General features: G+C 38.7%; 1 protein-coding gene across 9 annotated transcripts in view; it reads left to right on the top strand.

The window, feature by feature from the left end:
• The window catches only part of ST3GAL3 (ST3 beta-galactoside alpha-2,3-sialyltransferase 3), a 186,110-nt gene that overhangs the window by 73,337 nt on the left and 93,248 nt on the right, over positions 1–19,525 (top strand). For all 9 annotated transcript variants that reach the window (XR_014956868.1, XM_085585744.1, XM_085585749.1 and 6 more), the window contains one exon: positions 3,352–3,444. Coding sequence is in view for 8 of the 9 variants with exons in the window: in XM_085585744.1 (XP_085441870.1) it covers positions 3,352–3,444 (93 nt within the window). In the remaining variant the exon portion in view is untranslated. The remainder of the gene's footprint in view (positions 1–3,351; positions 3,445–19,525) is intronic.

The following is a 19,525-nucleotide window of genomic DNA, read 5'->3' as shown; positions in this document are numbered from 1 at the left end:
CTACCTCAGCCCAGCATAAGCATGAGACTTGAGAGGAATAATGTATCTGGAGCTGGAAGATGTAGAGGAGAGTTGCACCCTTCTGTCATAAGTGTCATGATGCTTCTGGCTGTCTGCCTTATCAGGATGGCCTTGGAGTCCAGGCACAGTAATGGAGCTAGTGAGATGAAGCTATTTACTAGCTTCTAAAGAACTAAGAAAGTAAAAGAGTTTGGTTTTTCTATTTGGAAATAAAAGCATTGTCAAAGAGGCACCTATATAGCCAGCAGTGTAGTAGATACATTGTCATCAAATGCAAAGGAGATGCTCATTTGTAGACTTTAGTTCTGTACATTTCTTTTATTATGGGACCATGTAACTACAAACATAGTGTGATTTTTTCAAAGTTGGATTAGTCTGAAAGATGTGTAGTTCTCTATGTGTTGTTTAGTGCAGTATGTTTTGCACCCTGATTTATGGAACACAGATCTCTGCAAGGTTTGTGGATCTTACAGGAAAAAATACCCACAAAGCAAATGTATGGATCTAAAATGATGTTAACTTGGATAGCTTCATCTGGTAGCAGAATGGTAAACAGCAAAGCTGTACCCAGCCTTACTCTAAATTTGCTCTGGGTTACACCTACTAGGGGCTTATCATTATGAGCATGTTGGCAGTGACAGAATGCAATGCCTGTTTCAAACAGATTGAACAAATAAAACATGTCCCTAGATGGATTTAAAATGTAGAGTGCCCCTTTCTAGTTTTCTGTAGCTTGCTGACTCAAAATGCGGCACAAAGAAAGGAGATGAGCAAATGTTGAATGATATGAGATGGCAGCTATGGTTGGCTTAGAGAACTGTTCTGCCTCTGGCACTTTGGATCATGAACTTCATCACATCTGAGAAATGTTAACAGCTCGGCCTGGGGGCTTTAGCAGTTCTGAGTGTCTTTGTGGGTTTGTACTGACAGCTCCCCTCCATCAGTATGCAGTGATTGGCATGCGAGGGGCTCACATGCAGGAGGGTCTCAGCCTGCTATTCTTGTGCAGAAACACCATGATGGGCATCTGAGTGATGTTTTAATTTGATAATGAAAGCACCATTAAACCAGAAAAGAGAAAAATGCCTGTGTTTGTGGCACAAGATATTTTGTGTGACCACTGAGGTCATTTGAGACAGGCCTGCTGTTGAAATAGTTATACAAGTTTGCCAGCAATGACTCACTACAGTGGTGGCTGCAGATAAATTCCAGTTGCTTTCTACTTGTTTTTGGAGGTTTTGGTATTAGGGATTTCTGTATGTTGCCTAAAGATTAAAATTCTAGCAAGCTTAGGTTTGCAATTTCCCACATTTCTTCATATCTGAAATGCTTCAACAAGCTATGATCAGTACATCCTGCTGTCCCTTTTGGCTGTGTAAGAAGGGGATATAACATACTTTAGCATCATTAAAACCTTTTGTTTCTTCAGTCCTTCATGTGCCCATTTATAAAGAGATCCTGACTGGTGTAAGAACGCAAATAATTTTGGATGCTCATTTCTCAGATGTTTTCTCATCTCTCTCATTTAAAGAAATGTATTATGATATCACATCATCACCTATGGAAACCAAACTCATGGATTTGGGTTGTGCTGGAAAATGTTACACCTGTGTCTTTCTCTCCTTGTCTATATCATATATTTAGAGATATCTCTACTTTATTGTAAATAACTGACAGTGTAAATGGCCAAATGTATTGTTCTTCCATCCTACAGATGAGGAATTTTGGTAATAAAATGCTTTCTATTTGGACCTTAACCATGCAGGATATCTGTGGCAGAATTAAATAGAATCTGTGTTCTTAAGCTTTTTATGGTGCTTTTTAGCTTGAAAGGCCTTAGAAAATTAAATACTTACAGTGGCTATTTATCTTCTCTAGTTTCTTTTCTCTCCAGCTGTTGAAGGTTTAGATTTTTATTCAGCAGAAATAGATTTTATTCTTTAAGAGCCACAGAGGTTCTGTATGTATCTATATATTCAGAATTGCATGGGTTCTATATACAGAGAGACCATTTTCCTATAGTTTAAGAGCTATAGGTGGTTTTGTACTCTATACAGCTAGTTGTAAAATTGTCTATCTATTGTCCATCCAGCTGGAACTGGCTACTGACCTCTTGAGAGGTAATGCATGACCAGTAGAAGAAGAATAGTTTCTTCCAGTTCAGCATGGACTTACTGTCCTTCCTATATGTAATTTTGAAACTCTGAATCCACATTCATTGCAGCTAGAAGTAGTTTGCTGGTTAAGGGATAATGGTGATGCCTGGGAAAGAACATGATTGGGATAATAATGGGCTCTTCAGAACTGATTTTGTGACTCTGTGGAGCTGCACTGTCATCTTCATTTGAGTGCTGCTGTTTAACAGGAGGAAGAAACCTTTCATTACTTGCCTGTTGCTGATAATGATGCAGCAAGAACAGAGTTATCGATGAGTCTTTGCAGCTTCCACTGACTGTCGAGCGTGGAACCGTAAATGCTTTTTTTTGTTGTTCTTTGAAGGAATATTAACAATCCTCATATTATAGAGGATTACATACATTATATCCTAATAGATACTAAGATATCTAATGTTACTTTGAAAGCACAAGTGAATTAATTACCCTTGTAATACTTCAATGAAATGGATGAATGTAAAAATTCTGCAGGTGGTGAATAAGGACACAAAATTAAATGTTTCTTTCAGGTAACTCAGTAGACCATGGTAAATGCATGTGCTGGACTGAAATATCTTTAATTGAGTTGCTACTCTTGTTTCTGTACAGAAACTGAATGAAAAAACACCCACATATTCTAAATTTGGCCCAAGAGTCACTAGTCAAGCTGAATTAAGACACCTCAACAAAGTAGCATCAATGTCATCTCTCCCAAAGACTGAAAGCACTCATCCCTTGATGATACCCTGCCACTACTGCTTCAAGCTTTATTTCAAATTCCTGAAACTATCTTTAAGTAATCTTCTAAATAATACTTTTCTATAATTTTAACTTTGATCATACCTTAGAAAAATAGCCAGAGCAAAGTGCTGTTTATGTCTTTTTGCTTTTTGAAAGATTGAAGTTTAAAATCATTATTGATATTTTTCTTCCATGAACTTTACCTTGCTAGCTATGAAAATCTTTCAGCAAAACTAGTGGTTTAGTGGTATTTCAGATATCTTTACCTCTCTCCTTTGCTTGTTGTTCTTCTGTGATGCCACAGTGCATGGTCTGTGTTTGCAATTATTCCCTGCGGCTGTTTTCTGCAAAGCTATAAGGAGAAAAATTGCTTGGATGATTGCAAAAACTAGTTCATAGCCAGGAGAATCCTGATCCTGTACTTGTTTTTTCACAGGCCTCCAGAACTGGCATCAAAGTATGCCAATTTCTCTGAGGGAATGTGCAAGCCAGGCTATGCATCAGCGCTCATGACTGTCATCTTCCCAAAGTAAGTAATCACTGTGGGAGTTTTTTTCCCACTTCCTCCGATGACTTCTCATAATTCAAGGTGGGTGATAGTCAGAGTTTGTCTTGAAAAGTGTCATTACTTTGTCACTTGATTGGTTCACGGAGAGACCAGTGTTGAAATTCTGAACAATTTGAGTGGTCAGTGGCAATGGCTCAGTTGACTTCAGCCTGACTAGGACTTTGCTCAAAGAGTAGAGACTTCTGGGTGTTGGGTAATAAAACAAATTATGTTGTCAGTGCATAATAAAAATGTGTGGCCAGGCTCACTGCTAGTACCAGATGATGCAATGCTTAGGAAGCTTTGGTCATAATTAAATTATCTGAAGCAGATAGCAAAGTGTGGTGTTTTGTTGTAGGTATTTTGGTTTTTTTGTTCTTGGGAGAACAGGGTAAAGCATCCCTCAGGTGCCTGGAGTTTATAGAATTGCTGGGAGACAGTTCAGGAGATAGATTGGCAGGAACATTAATCTGTTGAGGCTCAAGGATTTCAGTTTGGAGCATTGAGTGGAAAATTAGACCAAATGGTTGTTTGACCATTGTACAAGCTTCTTGTACACGTGGAAGAGATGCTCTAGTGCAATGATCTCTTTGGCAAACGAGATTGTGGACTTCTTAACATAACTGGCACTTTTCCAAAAGAGGTACTTTATTTCTTTTAAAGAGGGAATTTCCATGACCTATGCATCTAAAGGTTAGGTTGAGTGATCATGGCCTTCAAGCCAAGCCTGAAACTGGTGGTATCTTCTGTCATTGTTTTTGTTGACAAGGATGGTGACTAGAAGCCTTTTTAAAATAATTTAAAAAAAAACCCCAAAACATTGCCTTGTAACCAGTAGATACCACAGACAAGCCTTAAAAACAAAACAAAACACTGAGGTTCTCCATCACTGGTGTAAACCAAACAATTTTTCAGTATTATCTTCTGTGAGAACTTTGGAGCTCTGGATAGAATATAAATACTAGAACTGAAAGTGAGTGCTTTTAAATCTGTGTTTGTATACATACTAAATGTAAATAGTAGGGAGTAGGATGAACTCAATATTGCAAAACTATTAATCTTATTTTAATTTTAAGAATATTTTGGCTTTGAGAAGGAAGTTTTTAGCCGCCTAGAATCTGAAGTGATATTTATTGTCTCCCTCAGTAGCTGCTTACAGATCTCTGTTCAGTCACCTTCTCCCAGTAGATGACTGCCTTGAACTAATCCATGCAAAGAGGTACAGACATGTCTCTAGTCAAAGCAAGAGATTGTTGTCTTTTTCATACATTAAAAAATTGTATTCACAATTTTAAAGACAGCATTTCACCAGGTATTTATGTTCAGGTTCTTGTTTAACATGGACCCTAAAACTTAACTCATGTTGATGTTTTTTCCTGTGATATCTTTGATTTCTTTGCCAACTGAATTCAGTGTTGGACATTTCATTATTTTACTGAGTACTGCTGTGAGGATGGCTGACCAGTAGATCTGAAAAATAATCATGCTGCACTTAAAATTCCTTCTCTTTTGCAACTTTACTTGTACTCAGAGAACTATGCAAAGTTAATAATACCAAGCCAGGTATTCAATATATTTAGAACTCTTAAAGACAAATTATCATGCCTGTTCATCTAAAGAGTCAAGCTGCATGATTTGTTTTATTCTAGCTTTTGTTTTCAGTTGATTGTCTCATTAAGAAACTATCATCTCTACAACTGACATATTTTAGGCATGGTCTTTGTGGTAATATATGTGTTTTTGTTGGGTGTTTTTAATATTTGGATAAAGTTGGTTTGGCTGTTTTCAAGCATGAATAAAATGAATAAATGTTTTCCCATTTTAAGGTTCCTGACTTTTTAGTGCAATTTAAAATGTGAATAGGCAAAATATGGTGGAAATAGTTGAAATAAAATAAGTATTTCTCAGAGGATGTAGCTCTTTCTGGTAAGTGCTTTTTTACTGGTAAAAATGAGAATTTAGACTTTAGCAAGCATAAGATAATGCTGGATGGATTAAAGGGCAATGGCCTGAGAAATACCAAAATGTGGTAGATGATAAGGAAAGACTAAATGTATGTTTGTTTGTTTGTTTGTTTGCTTTAATGAGGTCCTCAGTTGATCAGTTCTCATTTTAGCAGTGCTTGATCCCTTCATCAATAAACCTATCTGGAAAAAATCTTAGGTTGTTGAGTACTAAATAAAGGGTCAGTTTTTTCTAGAGAACAATCTGGATTGCCTGATTTAAATGGCCACAGTCCAACAAAATACATGTTAATATATCCAACATGAAATAAAACATCTGGAAGGAACAAATGCAGATTTTATTTTTAAGATAGAAAAAAAACCTCTGTCTTGGAAACAGAGAAATCTTCATGTCATCTTAACAAACTATAATTTCTTAAGTGCTATTTCATATATGCACAAAAGAAGTTGAGCATTTTGTATGAAACACTGACTTAAAATTACAATACAAAACATCACAATCCAAGATTTCTAGACTACTGTGTCCAATTTCAATGGTAAAGTGTGAGAAGAGAGGGGAAATACAAGATGGAAGAAAAGCCACAAAAATGAACAATGACTTGCTTAAACAGTAAAGTAAACAAGACTCCTAGAAATAAGTCATCATTCTGAAGCAGAAGTTGTATCCAAATGAGGAGACTAGGAAAGAGCTTTAACTTTGGCAAGTTAAATATAAACCATAATGAGGTAGAGCAAAAAAAATGTTGAGGAACAACTTTGTAGAGACATTAAAAAATAATAAAGCTTTTTGTCTAACTGTCAAAGGCAGAAAGCCTGTCAGAGATCTCGATGAGCTGATAGAGGTTCATAATATTACATGTGAGCTAAGGGAAGGTAAAGCTGCAGCAGAGAAGTTATTTGCATTGCTATTCACTGCAGAACGGTTCCCATGTGGACCCTTCATTTCTAGGGCACAGGCTGGGGGAATGTGACAGAAACTTGACGTTTTGGAGTGAATTCCAACACAAGAATTGCTAGGAAAAGTTCTCACTTAGTGAGGAACTCGGTGTTGAAGTTGCTGAGTTACACACGGTTGTGTGTAATCATTGTTTAAATTGGCCTTAGAATGGAAGAATGAAAAGCAGTAAACGTGCTGGGCTTTTCAAGAAGGGTCTGGGGGATTCATTGGGAGAGTGGAAGCTAAGAGCAAGTCTGGTTTCTGTATCAGGCTCCTCTTAGAACCTAAAAATAAAGAATAGAATTAGTGTTTGTTCACAGATAGAGAGGAGATAAGTTGTCTTCTGCAGCAGGAACTTCTGTCCTGTAAATCTCCTTGTGTTGTTTCAATGACTGGATCAGCATTTGATAAAGATGTTTTAACTAATGCAATATGTCCACAATGCAAAACTATAATGCACACATACAAAACAAAACAAGAAAAACAAAACAAAACAAAACAAAAAAACCCAAGCAAACAAACACCTGCTTGAAAAACCAAAAACAACCAAACTTGCTGTTTGAAATCTTTTTGGAAAGTTAAACTGATGTCATTCTGTAGTTATTAGATAGTGACTAGGTAAATAGTGGAAACTGTATGGAAAAAATAAGATTGGACAGTACAAGGATGTTACTCCTGGAGTCTTCTGGAAGAAAGTGTGTTGGGATCTCTGCTGTTCCAAGTGCTCATAAACTACCTGGAATGTAGGATGAATAACAAAGCACTACCACATTTTTCAAGGTGGTAAGACCAAAAGTTGACTGTGAGAAATGTCAGAGAGATCTCACAGTGGTAAGTGGTGGGGCAAGAAAATGGCAGGCCAATTTCAGTTCTGATAGAGATAAGAGAGTGTTTGTGGACACAACATAATTTGTTTTATTGCACAAGACTGATCAGACAGTTTGTGGGTGTATGGTGGACTTAGTTGTGCCTTAGTTATACTCTGTGAAGTAGAGCAAGCAGAGAGTGTTCACAAGCCTGTATAACATAGTGAATGATGTAATTGGACAAGATTTGGAGATACTAAATGCAAATATTCTGCTCCAGGTTTAAAATAAATAAAGGTAAGTGCTATTTCATGCTATTTCCAGTTGTATTTTTCTGTGAATGGGCTCCATAGTGGGCAAAAGATTAAAAAAAATAAAATATACTCTTAAGTATTCAGGTATGGAGCTCTCTAAGTTGCATCCTAAATAGATGTTGAGGGCAGCACATAGCTTGATGTAGTCCTTCTTTCTTAGGCTTTTTACTGGAGTGTTGTCTCATGGACGCAGACAAAAGGTGTTGGGCAAAATGGATGTCTGGTTTAATCCCTTGCATCCATGCCTTTCTTTTCTGGGTTTTTTAGTGATTATGCCTTAAAGGCAGAGTGACATAGTTTCAGAAAAACATCCTGTAATCTGAGTCACGACAGTGGCTCCACACCAAGAGAAATGGGTGCATGATCTCAGTACTGCATCTGTGTCAGGTCTGGCCAGCTGGGCTATGTCTGCTGCTCACTGTAAGTGAAGGAGCTATCTAATTTCTCACTTTCCAGGACAATAGGGCTCTGCCTCTTGCAAATCTCCCAACAGCAGGATCAAAGTGCCTGAAGTGAGGTTACTGGTTTCAGAATGATATAAAGAAAATGGCAAGTGTGTTTGGTAAAATGGCATCAGTAGGTTGGTGAATTAGACTACTATGTTCAGTGAATTACACTATTTTAGTTGGTCTGAGGTCACCTACAAGTCTGGAGTTATTGCTTTGACCTTTTTGTAGAAGGCACTAACTTGTATTTGTGTAACACTGCAGTCTCCTGCGAGTCTGGCCTTGCTGTGGAAACGATGCCGCCTGTGTACAGCTCTTTCTATGCCCTATTCTTTATCAAATGAGAAAAGAGACCTCTGCCCACGGTTTGTGGCTGACATGCCAGCCTGGGACAGTTCAGCTACTCAATACTCAGCTGCAATTTTCCAACCACAAGCTCTTGTAATTTGGCAGCTGATACTAAAAATTAGAGGAGGCGGTAAATGGAGAGGGAATGTCTGCAGCCTGCAGACTTGTGTATCTGTGTTTGGTAGGGGAACATGGCAAAGAATTATTTAAAGACCATCTGAAAGTATTTCAGATTAAGGGAGAATGGGGGAATTCAATATACAACAAATCTGTTGGTGTTGTGACCAAAAGAGTGAATATTTATAATTTGTGATTCTGATACATAAGACTATTTTTGCACCAAGGATATTATTGTAAGCATTTTCTAGTCACTTGGTGCTAAGAAATATAGCACCAAGTGTGTATATATAGCCTTATATGAATCACAAACCTTTTAAAGTCAATTGAGAAATAACATCAGTTTGGTTTGTTTGATTATTCTGGTGTGAAATTCTACTGATTAGCAATTGGTAGTTTCTTTACAGTCATGTTTTTCCCCCTCTTATTTTTCAATACTGTAGCCTGCTCATCACTCACACGATAAACAGCTCTCCTATAAAATCTTCTGGGTTTTTATTTTCATGCTGAATTACTTCTTTGTACATAAAGTTCAAAATTTTTAAAGCTTTCACATCAGCAGAGACTACATGACACGGATTTATGCCAGCCAAAGAAATTTCAGTGGCTTTCTCTGAAGTCATTCTTTTGTGGGTGTTTTTTTTAATCATGTTTAGTTCCCCCTTGATTTTGTAGGTCACAGACTCCTGTGCCTTTCTTCACTTCCACAGGCTAGGGTAGTATAGATGGGGCAGCACCAGAAGGCCTTTCTTTAGACTCCTGTCTGCTTCACATCAGAGCTTGGTAAAAATTTGTTTGCCATTTCTCTCTTACAAATATGGTTTTGCAGTTTTTATGCTTAAAGGAAAAAACCTCATTCTTATATGCAAGTCGGGGATAGGGACTTTGGGTGCAACTGGAGCTTCAGCAAGGGCTTTAGTAGGAGTCAGGATAATTTAAAAATGTGGTCTTCTGATCCTAAGTATTTCCACATTCCTTTCCATATCTCCTTTCAGGAAGCTGTGCTTCTTATAACAAGCAGACAATAGCATCCGTCCATCCCACATATTTCTGCTTTGTTGTTTAGATATGCAGAAAAAAATATTCCAGAAAGAGAATTTTTTAACCCTCTGCTTGAACTGCCTCATGAATTACTGCCATACCCAGCATGGGCTTGTACTGAAGTGGCAGGACATGAGCTCAGTACTTGGGGGCTGTCAGTGCAGGTGATGGCTGCTTCCTCTGTGATTAACTATTTAAGGAGAGCAGAGGAAAGCAAAGGATGGCAGCTTCATGTGGCTCCTGAGAGCTCATGAAGAAATAGGCTGGATAATTAATGTGCCACTGAGTGTTGCTACAGGGATTCAAAACTGTTGCCTGACTGTAGTGTGGTGCATCTGCTGCATAGCTTGGGGTCTTCTCAGGTGCAGTGAGCAGCATCTCTTAATTTTTTAGGATGTATAAAATTGTGTGTGTATATATATATGCTGAATTAGTTATTGATAGTAGGAGGTTTTTGTCTTTTAAGTATAATGTACATCTCATTTTGAAGCACACTGGTAGTTCGTTTTGTTAATGTGGGCTGTGAAAGCAGCTTGTGTTCAATGAAGAGTGGACATCTCAAGACTTCCATTGAAGTCAGGGTCCCTGTGTCCCAAACACTACTGTGAGAGTTTTCTGCTTTCCTTCAAAACCGGATTGATGCTGTTCTGGGAATGGGGAGCACTCAAATCCCTGTCCCTTCTTTAAATCTCTTGTTCTGTGCCCATGCATTCAGTCAGGAATAGTGTGTGATGGAGATGGTTTCAGAGCTCACAGTTACATTTGGAGTCCCAGTAACTGCTGTAATCACAGCTCTGAAAGGAACTTCATATGTTCCGGTGCCCAGAAGGGTGTTTGGGGAAAATATCATTATTGAGGTTTGAATTTGAAGGGACAAGTTGATGCAGGTGTATTTTCTTCTAGGCAGTACTGAATATCATAAATTTCCTTCATTTTCTTGGTTAACTGTAGCTATAAGAGTTCAAAACTTGCAGGAGGGGAAAGGAAGGCTAAAAGGGAAGTTGTTGACACCCTGGTCAGTTGAGCTGTCAGAGTTTTCCATTTCTTTGATTATTCTGGCGTGAACTTCTATTGATTAGCAATTGGTATTTTCTTTACAGTCATATTTTTCCCTCTCTTATTTTTCAGTACTGTAGCCTGTTTGTCACTCATCACTCATCACTGTCATTTAACAGCTCCAGGCTGTTAAATGCCTGGCCCGTGCCATGCCAGGGGGTTGAAGCCTGCTGCTGCTCACCCTTACCTCCTGTCACCTCCTTATTCTGTGTTTTGTAAATCCCAGGCTAAACAAACATGCAAGCCAAAACACACACCCTCTCAAATCACTTCTGGTGTCTGGGTAGCACTTCCCCACACAGAACTCTGTGGCTTTTCCAGTAACACATCTTCCCATGCAGTCAGCTGCTGTTCCACTGTCACTGCTGGCAAAGGGAATATTTTGCACTTCCCTACCTCTCTTTCCTTGTGAGTTTTATGAAGTGGTGCCTTTTTCTCTTTTATATGTTTGTTCTGGAAAAAATTTCTCAGCTTTTTCACCTCTGCACTTAGTGTGTCAGGTATTAGATATAATTCAAAAGCAGTTACTAAGAGGATGATTAAAAAAAATATGTATTAGTGTTGATTTTGAGTGACAATTAGGGTCAGAGTATACAACAGGTAAAATTTATATGTTTGTTTTATTGTCATGGACTCATTTGAGATATTTAAATCTCTCATACTTCTACTTAAAGGTGACAAGTGTGTTATCTCACAAAATATTTTTGCTGAGGCTGGCTCTAGTGAATATACAGCACAGTCTTTTAAGAGACATTTGCTTTTAATGTTCGAACTAGGATTGTTGTCTGAGCTCTTGCTGCTATTTATAACTGGGCCAATTGGATTGCCCTTCACAACACCCTGACTGCTTCAGTCCCTCGCACCTGCCTTGTCTGTAGCTGAAAACTGAGATTAAGAAGCAGCATTTGTTAACTCGTGTCCAAAGTGTTGCAAACCTCTGGTACTGAAGTGGTGGTAGCTAAAGCTTTGTTTAAAGTGTGGTCATGTAACTTAACTTCTCTGTGGCAGATTCCCTGCATTCATTTTTTGTTGTAGAGAACAGTGCTTGGGAATGTAATTCCAGAGAGGAGCAGATGAAACCTGACACATAACTTTACTGCTAGCTCTGAAATTCATGCACTGATTGACTAGCTGGAGCTCGTACTTCAAAACAAAATTCAATGGCAGGAGCTCATTGCCTCACTTCTGGTGATGTGCATGTTGCTGCAGTCAGGTTGAAGTAGACATGGCATAATGTAAGAGTAGGTGTAAAAAAGAAGGAGAAGGAGAAAAAGAAAAGGCTCTGTTTTTGTTTCTGCATCCCCACTGTTTGCATAAGGATTTTGTGCTGCTCCATTACCTGAGTGAGCAGAACTGCCTATGCATAGTGCAATGAACTGGGTAAGTGAAGTAATCCTTATAGCTGAACATGAGTTTTCCCTCCCCCATCCATCTACTAATTTTGTGCAAGATTATTTTTAATCCAGACCAATTCACCGATTCAGTTTATGAAATTACCGTATCATTATACAAACCCTGCTCAAGGGTGCAGCTTGAGAATTGAAGAGCTAAGGTGATGGCTCTGCAAAAACTCAGCAGCCTGGGCACCAGGACAGGGAAGTGGGGAGCTGATGCTCAGGAGGCACAAGTATGATTTCACCTTCAGTTCATGTAGGTTGTTCTTTCTATTCCCTGTTGACTTTTTAACCTTTAAGCAAATGTGTGTAGTAATACAGGCAATTCCCACGTGCTGATCATGACAATAGATTCTATATCAGAGCCACTTTTTGTTCTAAAATCATGTTTGACCTCTCTCAAGAGTTTAGAATGAAGTATGTGAATCCATGTGATGTGCAGGCTTTGTTACTGAAAAGTATGACTTCAGAGTCTTTTTCGTGACTTTGGAACTGAGCGAGACTATAAAATGAAAGCTGGAACATGGACACAGGGACTTTACTGACTATGTGCCTATCTAGCTTCAAAAATGATGCAGAGCATATGTGTTCTTGCTTTAATATGAGTACCTTGCATCATATGTTAGAGTGGGAGCAAGAGAGCTTTGGTTGGTTTGAGTTTTTTTTTCGTTTTGGTTTTTTTTTGGGTTTTTTTTTGGGTTTTTTTGCTTCTTGTTTTGAGAAATACTGAAGTTATTTCTAAATTGTGGATGGTTAAAAAAAAAAAAGGAAGGACAGCTTTGCAATTGTATAAATAAATAACCATATTTGCATGAGCATGTAAGATTGTAATAGAAGCAATAAACTTAATTCATGCCACCAAATGAGCATATTTTATTGTGCATGTGTGTTTGGGCTCTGTTGCTGTGGCCCATCTGCTCTTAAAGCTATACCAGTAAGAATGTTTTACTTCCAGGAAAATCTTGCAGGAAAGATTACTTGAGGATCTAAATCCATCTGAATGAAGAGAGATATCAGTGAGCAAGGAATGCAAGAAATGAAAAATATCAGTGAGCTCGAAGGTTAAGCTGCAATATCTCTGTAGTTTTGATATACAAGTCTTACCTTCTTTCTCTTCTTCACATTCCCATATGAAATTGTTTTTATCTCTTTTGATTAAACTCTGACTTTGACTTTCTGAAGGTTCATATTTATTGGTTCAGACCACCATCTCCCCAGAGTCCCAACAAGTTCCTTGGAATGTTTGAGACTCCGTATGTCACTGGTGATTTCCTCGTGCTATAGGAAAGTGTGCAGCTTTCCTCAAAGTTTTCTGAATTATGTTCAAGAGTGGATAATTGTTCCTTCTGAACTCCCTACTCGTGGCTTTCATCACATTTCATCACAATTGGGTAGATTTCAAGTCAAATTATTTTCCTCTTCTATCTTTCCATCTCCTCTATTACTGCTCACTTTGTTCTATTATTGAAACATTTCAGGAGTGTCAGTGCATGCAAATGTTGTCACTGAGCCAGTGTACTTTGGCTAAGAATATATGGATGAAAAGGCAGCCTGATAATTTATGCAAGATTATTAGACCAAATTAGAAACAGTCTGGGGAACCCTCTAACTCTACATTAGGCAAACGAAGGTAAAATCTGAAAAGATTATAAATTCTCTTTGTAGCAATTTGAAAAGTCACTTGAGAACATTGTTCAGATAATGTAGTAGAAACTCTGACTCCACCACAGAGAGAACAGCAGAAGCTCTTTTGGCAACTATTTTCTTGGTACCTTTACTATAATTCTGAGCTAAGTATGAAGCAAAATAACGTCCATAAATGAATTGCTAAATACTATCAAAGCACTGCTGTAACTGTTGCAGTAGTGCCAGGGATCACAGTAGCTTGGTGAAATTCCTGTTGTTTCCCAGGTTTGCCCAACCCAAAACAAATGTAATGCTGGAAACCAGGGCGAGGGCATTGCCACACACTGCGGTGCAATGGCATAGCAGATTTCACTTTTATTACTCACTGTGGGTTCTTGTTCTGCTTCTTTCTTGCTAAATGCTGGAGATTCATGCATTCAGTAAAAGTTGTTTCCTTTTTGTGTAATCTGCAATACATTTAAGAATGATCATGTCCTTTTTCTCCTGAACCACTTTGAGTTACTTGCACAGGAACTTCCTTTGTGCAAGTTAGGGCTGTAGCTTAATCCAGTGTTCAGCTTGAAAACCAAAAGAAGTGTGTCCAACTTTCTTGAGAAATGTTTGATTGTGATTCTTCTGAAAATCCTTGCATTTGCCATGTTAAGTTGCTCTTCTTTCAAGCTTAAATAACTGATGTAATCTTCAGGATTATGTAAGTTTCAAGTAACACACCTTGTACAGTTCTTGGAATAGAGAAAAGAAGATTTGAAGTTTATATGGTATCCCCTTTCTAAACTGATATTTGTGTCACACCAGTTTTAGCATGTTTCTTATCCGTTTATCAGCAGTGCCAGCCTAGGTTCATGTTTACACTGGTGATATCAGTGTGATAAAGAGATTGCTGAGAAGTTAGTTGATTTGTCTTGGAATGAAACAGATCAAAATATATGTGACATGCTGTGAGATCTTGGAACACCTGAAACCAGAAGAATATATAACTATGCCAGTGCACATCTGTGCATCTGATTTACTTTGGACTCGCCTCTGTTAGTAAGACTCAGTCTCTGCTGCCTTTAATGGAAGGTGATGCTCTGTAAGCCACCACTTTTTTTTTTTTTCTTTTTTTTTTTTTCCCCCTACAGACAATTTACACTAAGAGTGAAAACTGGCCCATGGTTGAGCCCATGGAAGCAGTTCCCCTGAATGCTTTAGGAAAAGTGGAATAGTTTTAAGTCACCTAAAAATGAAAAGCAAGGGAAAGTTGTTTGTGACAGGATGAGTTTCCCTGTCCCTGAAGCCATCCCTGGGCTCCATGATGTGCTATCCTGGGCTGGCCTGCAGCATGAGCAAGTCCATAGGATGGCAGCTGTCGTGGTGGGAGAGTCTTGCCTCCAGTTTGGAAAGAAAACACCAGCTCTGGAATGGCCTCAAGGATGTTCAAAGCCGCACCAGCTGCTTCACCAAGCAGTGAATTAGGGATGAGTAGCACAGCATATCTCTGTCCTGGGAGTTGTGTTTATGTTTTAACAATTTGTTTGTAAATGTGTAACCTCATGCATGGATACAGTATACAGCTTCAGATAGTCTTAGTGAAACCTGTAGCAAAAAAAAGCAACTTCTTAGAGCTAGTGGTGGCCAGCTTTCTTTGCTTTTGATTTGTTTCTTAAACAGTGTCTGTGGAGCTCAGGCATCTGCAGAGGAAGATGCTGGTCCCAAGGGTCTGATTAAACAGGCCAGCTCTCAGTCTACTGTTGCTGACTTATTCCTGCTGTTCTTGGAACATCTGAGAAAGGATGTCCAGAATTTGAAGGAGGCAAAATATGCTTACATATTCTAGTTTAAGGAAAGAAAATTAAAATAAGGAAACCACAACATTTCTCTGTTTTGTTTCCCTTTTTGGGGATTTTTGTCAGTACATGTACCAGGCATTTCTTCTCCTTAAGGCACATCTGATCTCCTGGGTAATAATAACTATTTATGGAACAACAGGATACCAAACAGTTTATAAACACTAGGCTTGTTTACTTTTGCTCTGTGACTGTTCATTTCACATAGGGGTTTCCTCATTTGTCAAGAGTGAAGAAACTTGTCTGAGTAGACACATCTGTAAAGAACTAGTTGATCTTACTCTGCCATAGTAGCCTGGTGGGAGATCTGTCCTGCTCAGCCAAAAATTCCACCTGTGCTCAGTAAGGAAGGTATTTTAGCAGGTATTTTAGTCATGATGTATTTTCTAAAAGAAAAGAAGGAAACTTTTCTGCTTCATTCTTCCAGTTCTGGCATCTGCTGCTAATGGAGAGTGTGGGTTTGAAATGCTGATCTCTGTCTCTTCTCTGGGAAGCAGATTCTTCATTCTTCAGTACGGCATTTCTAGGATTTGGAATAGCTGGAGGACTCCTAAACCATGTCCAGACAGGAAATGTAAAAAAAAAAAAAAAAAGTAAAAAAAACAAACAAACAAACAAAAAAAAACCGGGGCTAATAGTTTGAGTGGGTTTTTTCTCTTTATATTAACAGGACTTAATTTCCAGTGTTTTGACATCTCTTGTGGGTTGTTGGACAGAAGACATGGAGGGGAAACAGCACTTTATTCTGTGTAATTAGCTGCCAGGCACCACACCTTCTCTGAGGATATGGGAATGATGATGGTTCCAGGCCATCCAGGAGAAAGAGGAGAGAAATCCTATGAAATAAGCCATGTATGGAGTGCTCTAAGATACAGAATAATTCATGTAGAAATTCAGAGCTGTGTGAGATGTCTAGTGCTGACTGTTGCACCCTCTGTCTCCATCTAAATAGTGGCTGTGTGATGATGAAATACTGAGATGTTTTGACAGATGCCAGTCAGAGGGATGGTTTTGACAGGTTTCTTGTAATGATTAACATCACTTGAAGCAGTTGTTTGGGTTTCTGCATGTTTGTTTTAATTCATCTCCTCTTTGTTTCCCTTTCACAGCAATGCCCAGTTTACCATAATGAGATTCAGGAAGCTAGAATCAGTATCAATTAGTGAGGTTACTGTAAATATTTTCACGGACAGAACTGTCTTTATTCAGTTAAGATCTCAAAATACTTGAATGTTGTCTTATGTTAAACAGAAGATCCAGTAATTCAAATAAAGCAATACCAGGAGGGCAGTTTATTCTAAGATAATCCTGTCTTTAGCTATTCTAAAGAAATTATGCTCCCTGAAGATGCAGAAAACCCAGTGAGATTCAGAGAGAGGTGCATGAGGGACGAGGAAAAGGTTCCTACAGATAGATCTAACAGCATTCAACAAGTTGCTTGGCCTGTTTAGAAGTGCACAGGCACTGTTGGCTTAAGTTGGTAAACTGAGTAATAATTCAAGTTGTCTGAATCTAGAGAACTTGGAGCAGCCATCAGTGACAAGTCCCTCTTCCTTGGTGGGGAGAGGGACTCTAAGTATCCCAGGCATCCAGCTGAGGAGGAGCCATCAACAGCTTAGTCACAGTGGCCACTACAGCTAAGAAGTAAAAAATTAAGTGGGAAAATCAGTGTTAAACACTTGACACTTTTCTAGAGTTTGGGAATCTCTTGCTTCTTGAACTTATATTTTAGCATAGCACAAACTTTCAGCTGCTACTGCAGTGTTTCTTTTGATACCCAAGAGCTGGCATGTCAGCTAGAGAGTTAGGAGCAGAGGTTTCCAAGCTTCTTCCAGTTTGCAAGTGTTGAGAGAGTTTGTCTGTTGCATTTTATTTTGGGTTTGGTTTGGGGTTTTTTGTGGATTACAGTGCACCCTCTTAATGCCAGACCATTAAACAATTTTTAAAAACCAACTTAATTTCTCCAGAAAATCACAGTTGAAATTCTTGATCAGGAGCTTGAAAATAGCTACAAAACAAAGCATACAATTAACCAAGTGCAAAATTCTGAATATACCTGGCATCAATCTCTTCATTTCATCTGCTGCTAGAAGATTTTGGAGACTTGTCTTGACTGTGGAAGCCAAGTGTCAACTCTTCAGTATTCTGACTTCATAATGCTGCCTTTCACTGCAGTGCTAGGGAAGGAGATGCTTGTTCTCTGTCTTGTCTCCCAGGGTTTGTTCTGTGCCATAGTCCTGGGCTGTTTTCTCACACATGCAAGGCAATAATTTCCTTCCTTCTGCCATTTTTTCCCTCAGAGCTCTTCTTTTGGCTCCATCTGCCTTTTTGTGTGGATGGAGATTGTGTCACACATATTGTGTCCCTCCTTTATCTCTCTTGGGCTACATCTCTGTTTACTTTTTTGTTTAAATAAGATAGTAACCTTTGTTGTTCACAACATTTTTAAGGCTCTTACAGCAGTTAGTAAATCCTGTGACAGATCTCTCTTCTCAGTTTTTTTTTTTTTTTTTTAAGGAGTTTTGTATGGAATGGGAAGACTCAGAGGCAGCAGAGAAGAATAAAAGAGCATGAGCTGGTGGACCAGAGGGTTCAGGCTCTCTGGGGCATCTCAAGGGAGCACAAGCAGTACTTTGGTGGTTTGTAGCAAGTCACTGTAAATCTTTGCCTCCCAGGCCCTGGAAATCCTCTCAGTTCCCACTAGCAGGTATAAACTGGTGAGTTTCCAGTAGGCATTGCTCAGGAAAAGACCCTACAGTTAACATCACCCCTGGAGCATGACAGCCATCTTCACTCTGCTGAAATGCAGTGAGCTAATTTGTTTCCCAGCAGACTAATTGCTCATGGCTTATTATAGAGACTATTTGGTGCCCTGTTCTGAAGACTCTTTGTTCTGGACAGCATGTTTTAGAATATGTTTGTATGTGCTGGCAAATTTTTTGAGTTGTGCTGGTTTTTTTTTTTTAAAGGTCACCTTGGGTTTAGGAGAGTTTAAAGAACTGCAACAGCTAGATACAAGAAATTCAAACAAATCCTGAAGGTGGTTGGATTGTGGAATTCTTTTCAGCTTTTCAGTCTGAACTTCCTTAAATTTGCCAAATGACTCATTTACATCTGTATTCTAAAGCCTTCTTGGCTTTATTTCCTACAACTGCCTTAGAACTTTCCAGGTTTTCTTCAATTACAGTGTTTCATTAAAATTATCCTTGTAGTATTGCCTTAGTTTCTTTACACTGTGTCATTTCATTCTGATCTAAACCTGTTTCTCAACTATAGAGCTAAAATAACTACTACCATTGTGCAGTTCCCTTTCTCTGTGAGATTTGTGTTGCCTTTGCCTTATCTGTCCAAATGAATGACAGATGTTTTTGCATGGGCTGGTCCATGGTTTTATGCTGCACAGCACAATAGGACCTCAGCTTTCATCCTCGACTCTGTGGTGATTAACATTGTGAGTAACATTCTTGGAGGCTACTGGGTTATTCTGCTGGCAAAAGATTATTCTGCCCTTTCTGTGCAAAGTATTTCTGCCTGTTTTTGCAGTTTTATACACTGTGATCTTTGGGTAGCTCTGGGGTTATGAGCCACTGCTTTATCTATCCTTTTACTTTCATGGTAAAATCTGTTTATTCTCTAGACCACCATGTCTCCTGGTATGCTGCGATACTGCAGTGTGATACTACAAGTATGAAAACACTTGTCAGCTCATTCTGCTGAGCCACTGTTCATGAGTTCTGTAATTGTATGCCTCTGAACCTGTAGGAACTATTTGGCAGCTGGATGATAATGATCTTACTTTAACATTTGATGTGATGCCATGTTTTTTGTATTTGGAATGTACATTGGAAACAGCAGAAATGAGTTTTGGCTGGAACTTCAGTGCAATCTTGCAGGCAGTAAATAACAAAGAGTTTAACAGGAAAAGAGAATCCAAACACTTTGTGTTCTGAGTTAGCTTATATGAATCAGCAAGTCTGTGCTGCTAAATAGCAAGATCAGATTGCTAAATGTAACCCAAATAGTATAGCCATGTAGAGACATAACCCTTGGGATTCTGCTCCGAAACTGATCTACAAAAAACCAGTAAGCTCCCTCCTTTTCACATAGCTGAACCCTGAGCTGGCACTTTCTCTTTTTAGTATTATTACAGTAATGTGCTGCTTTCTC

This window comes from Lonchura striata, chromosome 8 (genome assembly GCF_050655825.1).
Source record: "Lonchura striata isolate lonStrDom1 chromosome 8, ASM5065582v1, whole genome shotgun sequence".
Taxonomy (NCBI): domain Eukaryota; kingdom Metazoa; phylum Chordata; class Aves; order Passeriformes; family Estrildidae; genus Lonchura; species Lonchura striata.
The sequence above is the reverse complement of the archived record's forward strand: the minus strand, read 5'-3'. Positions and strand labels throughout refer to the sequence as shown.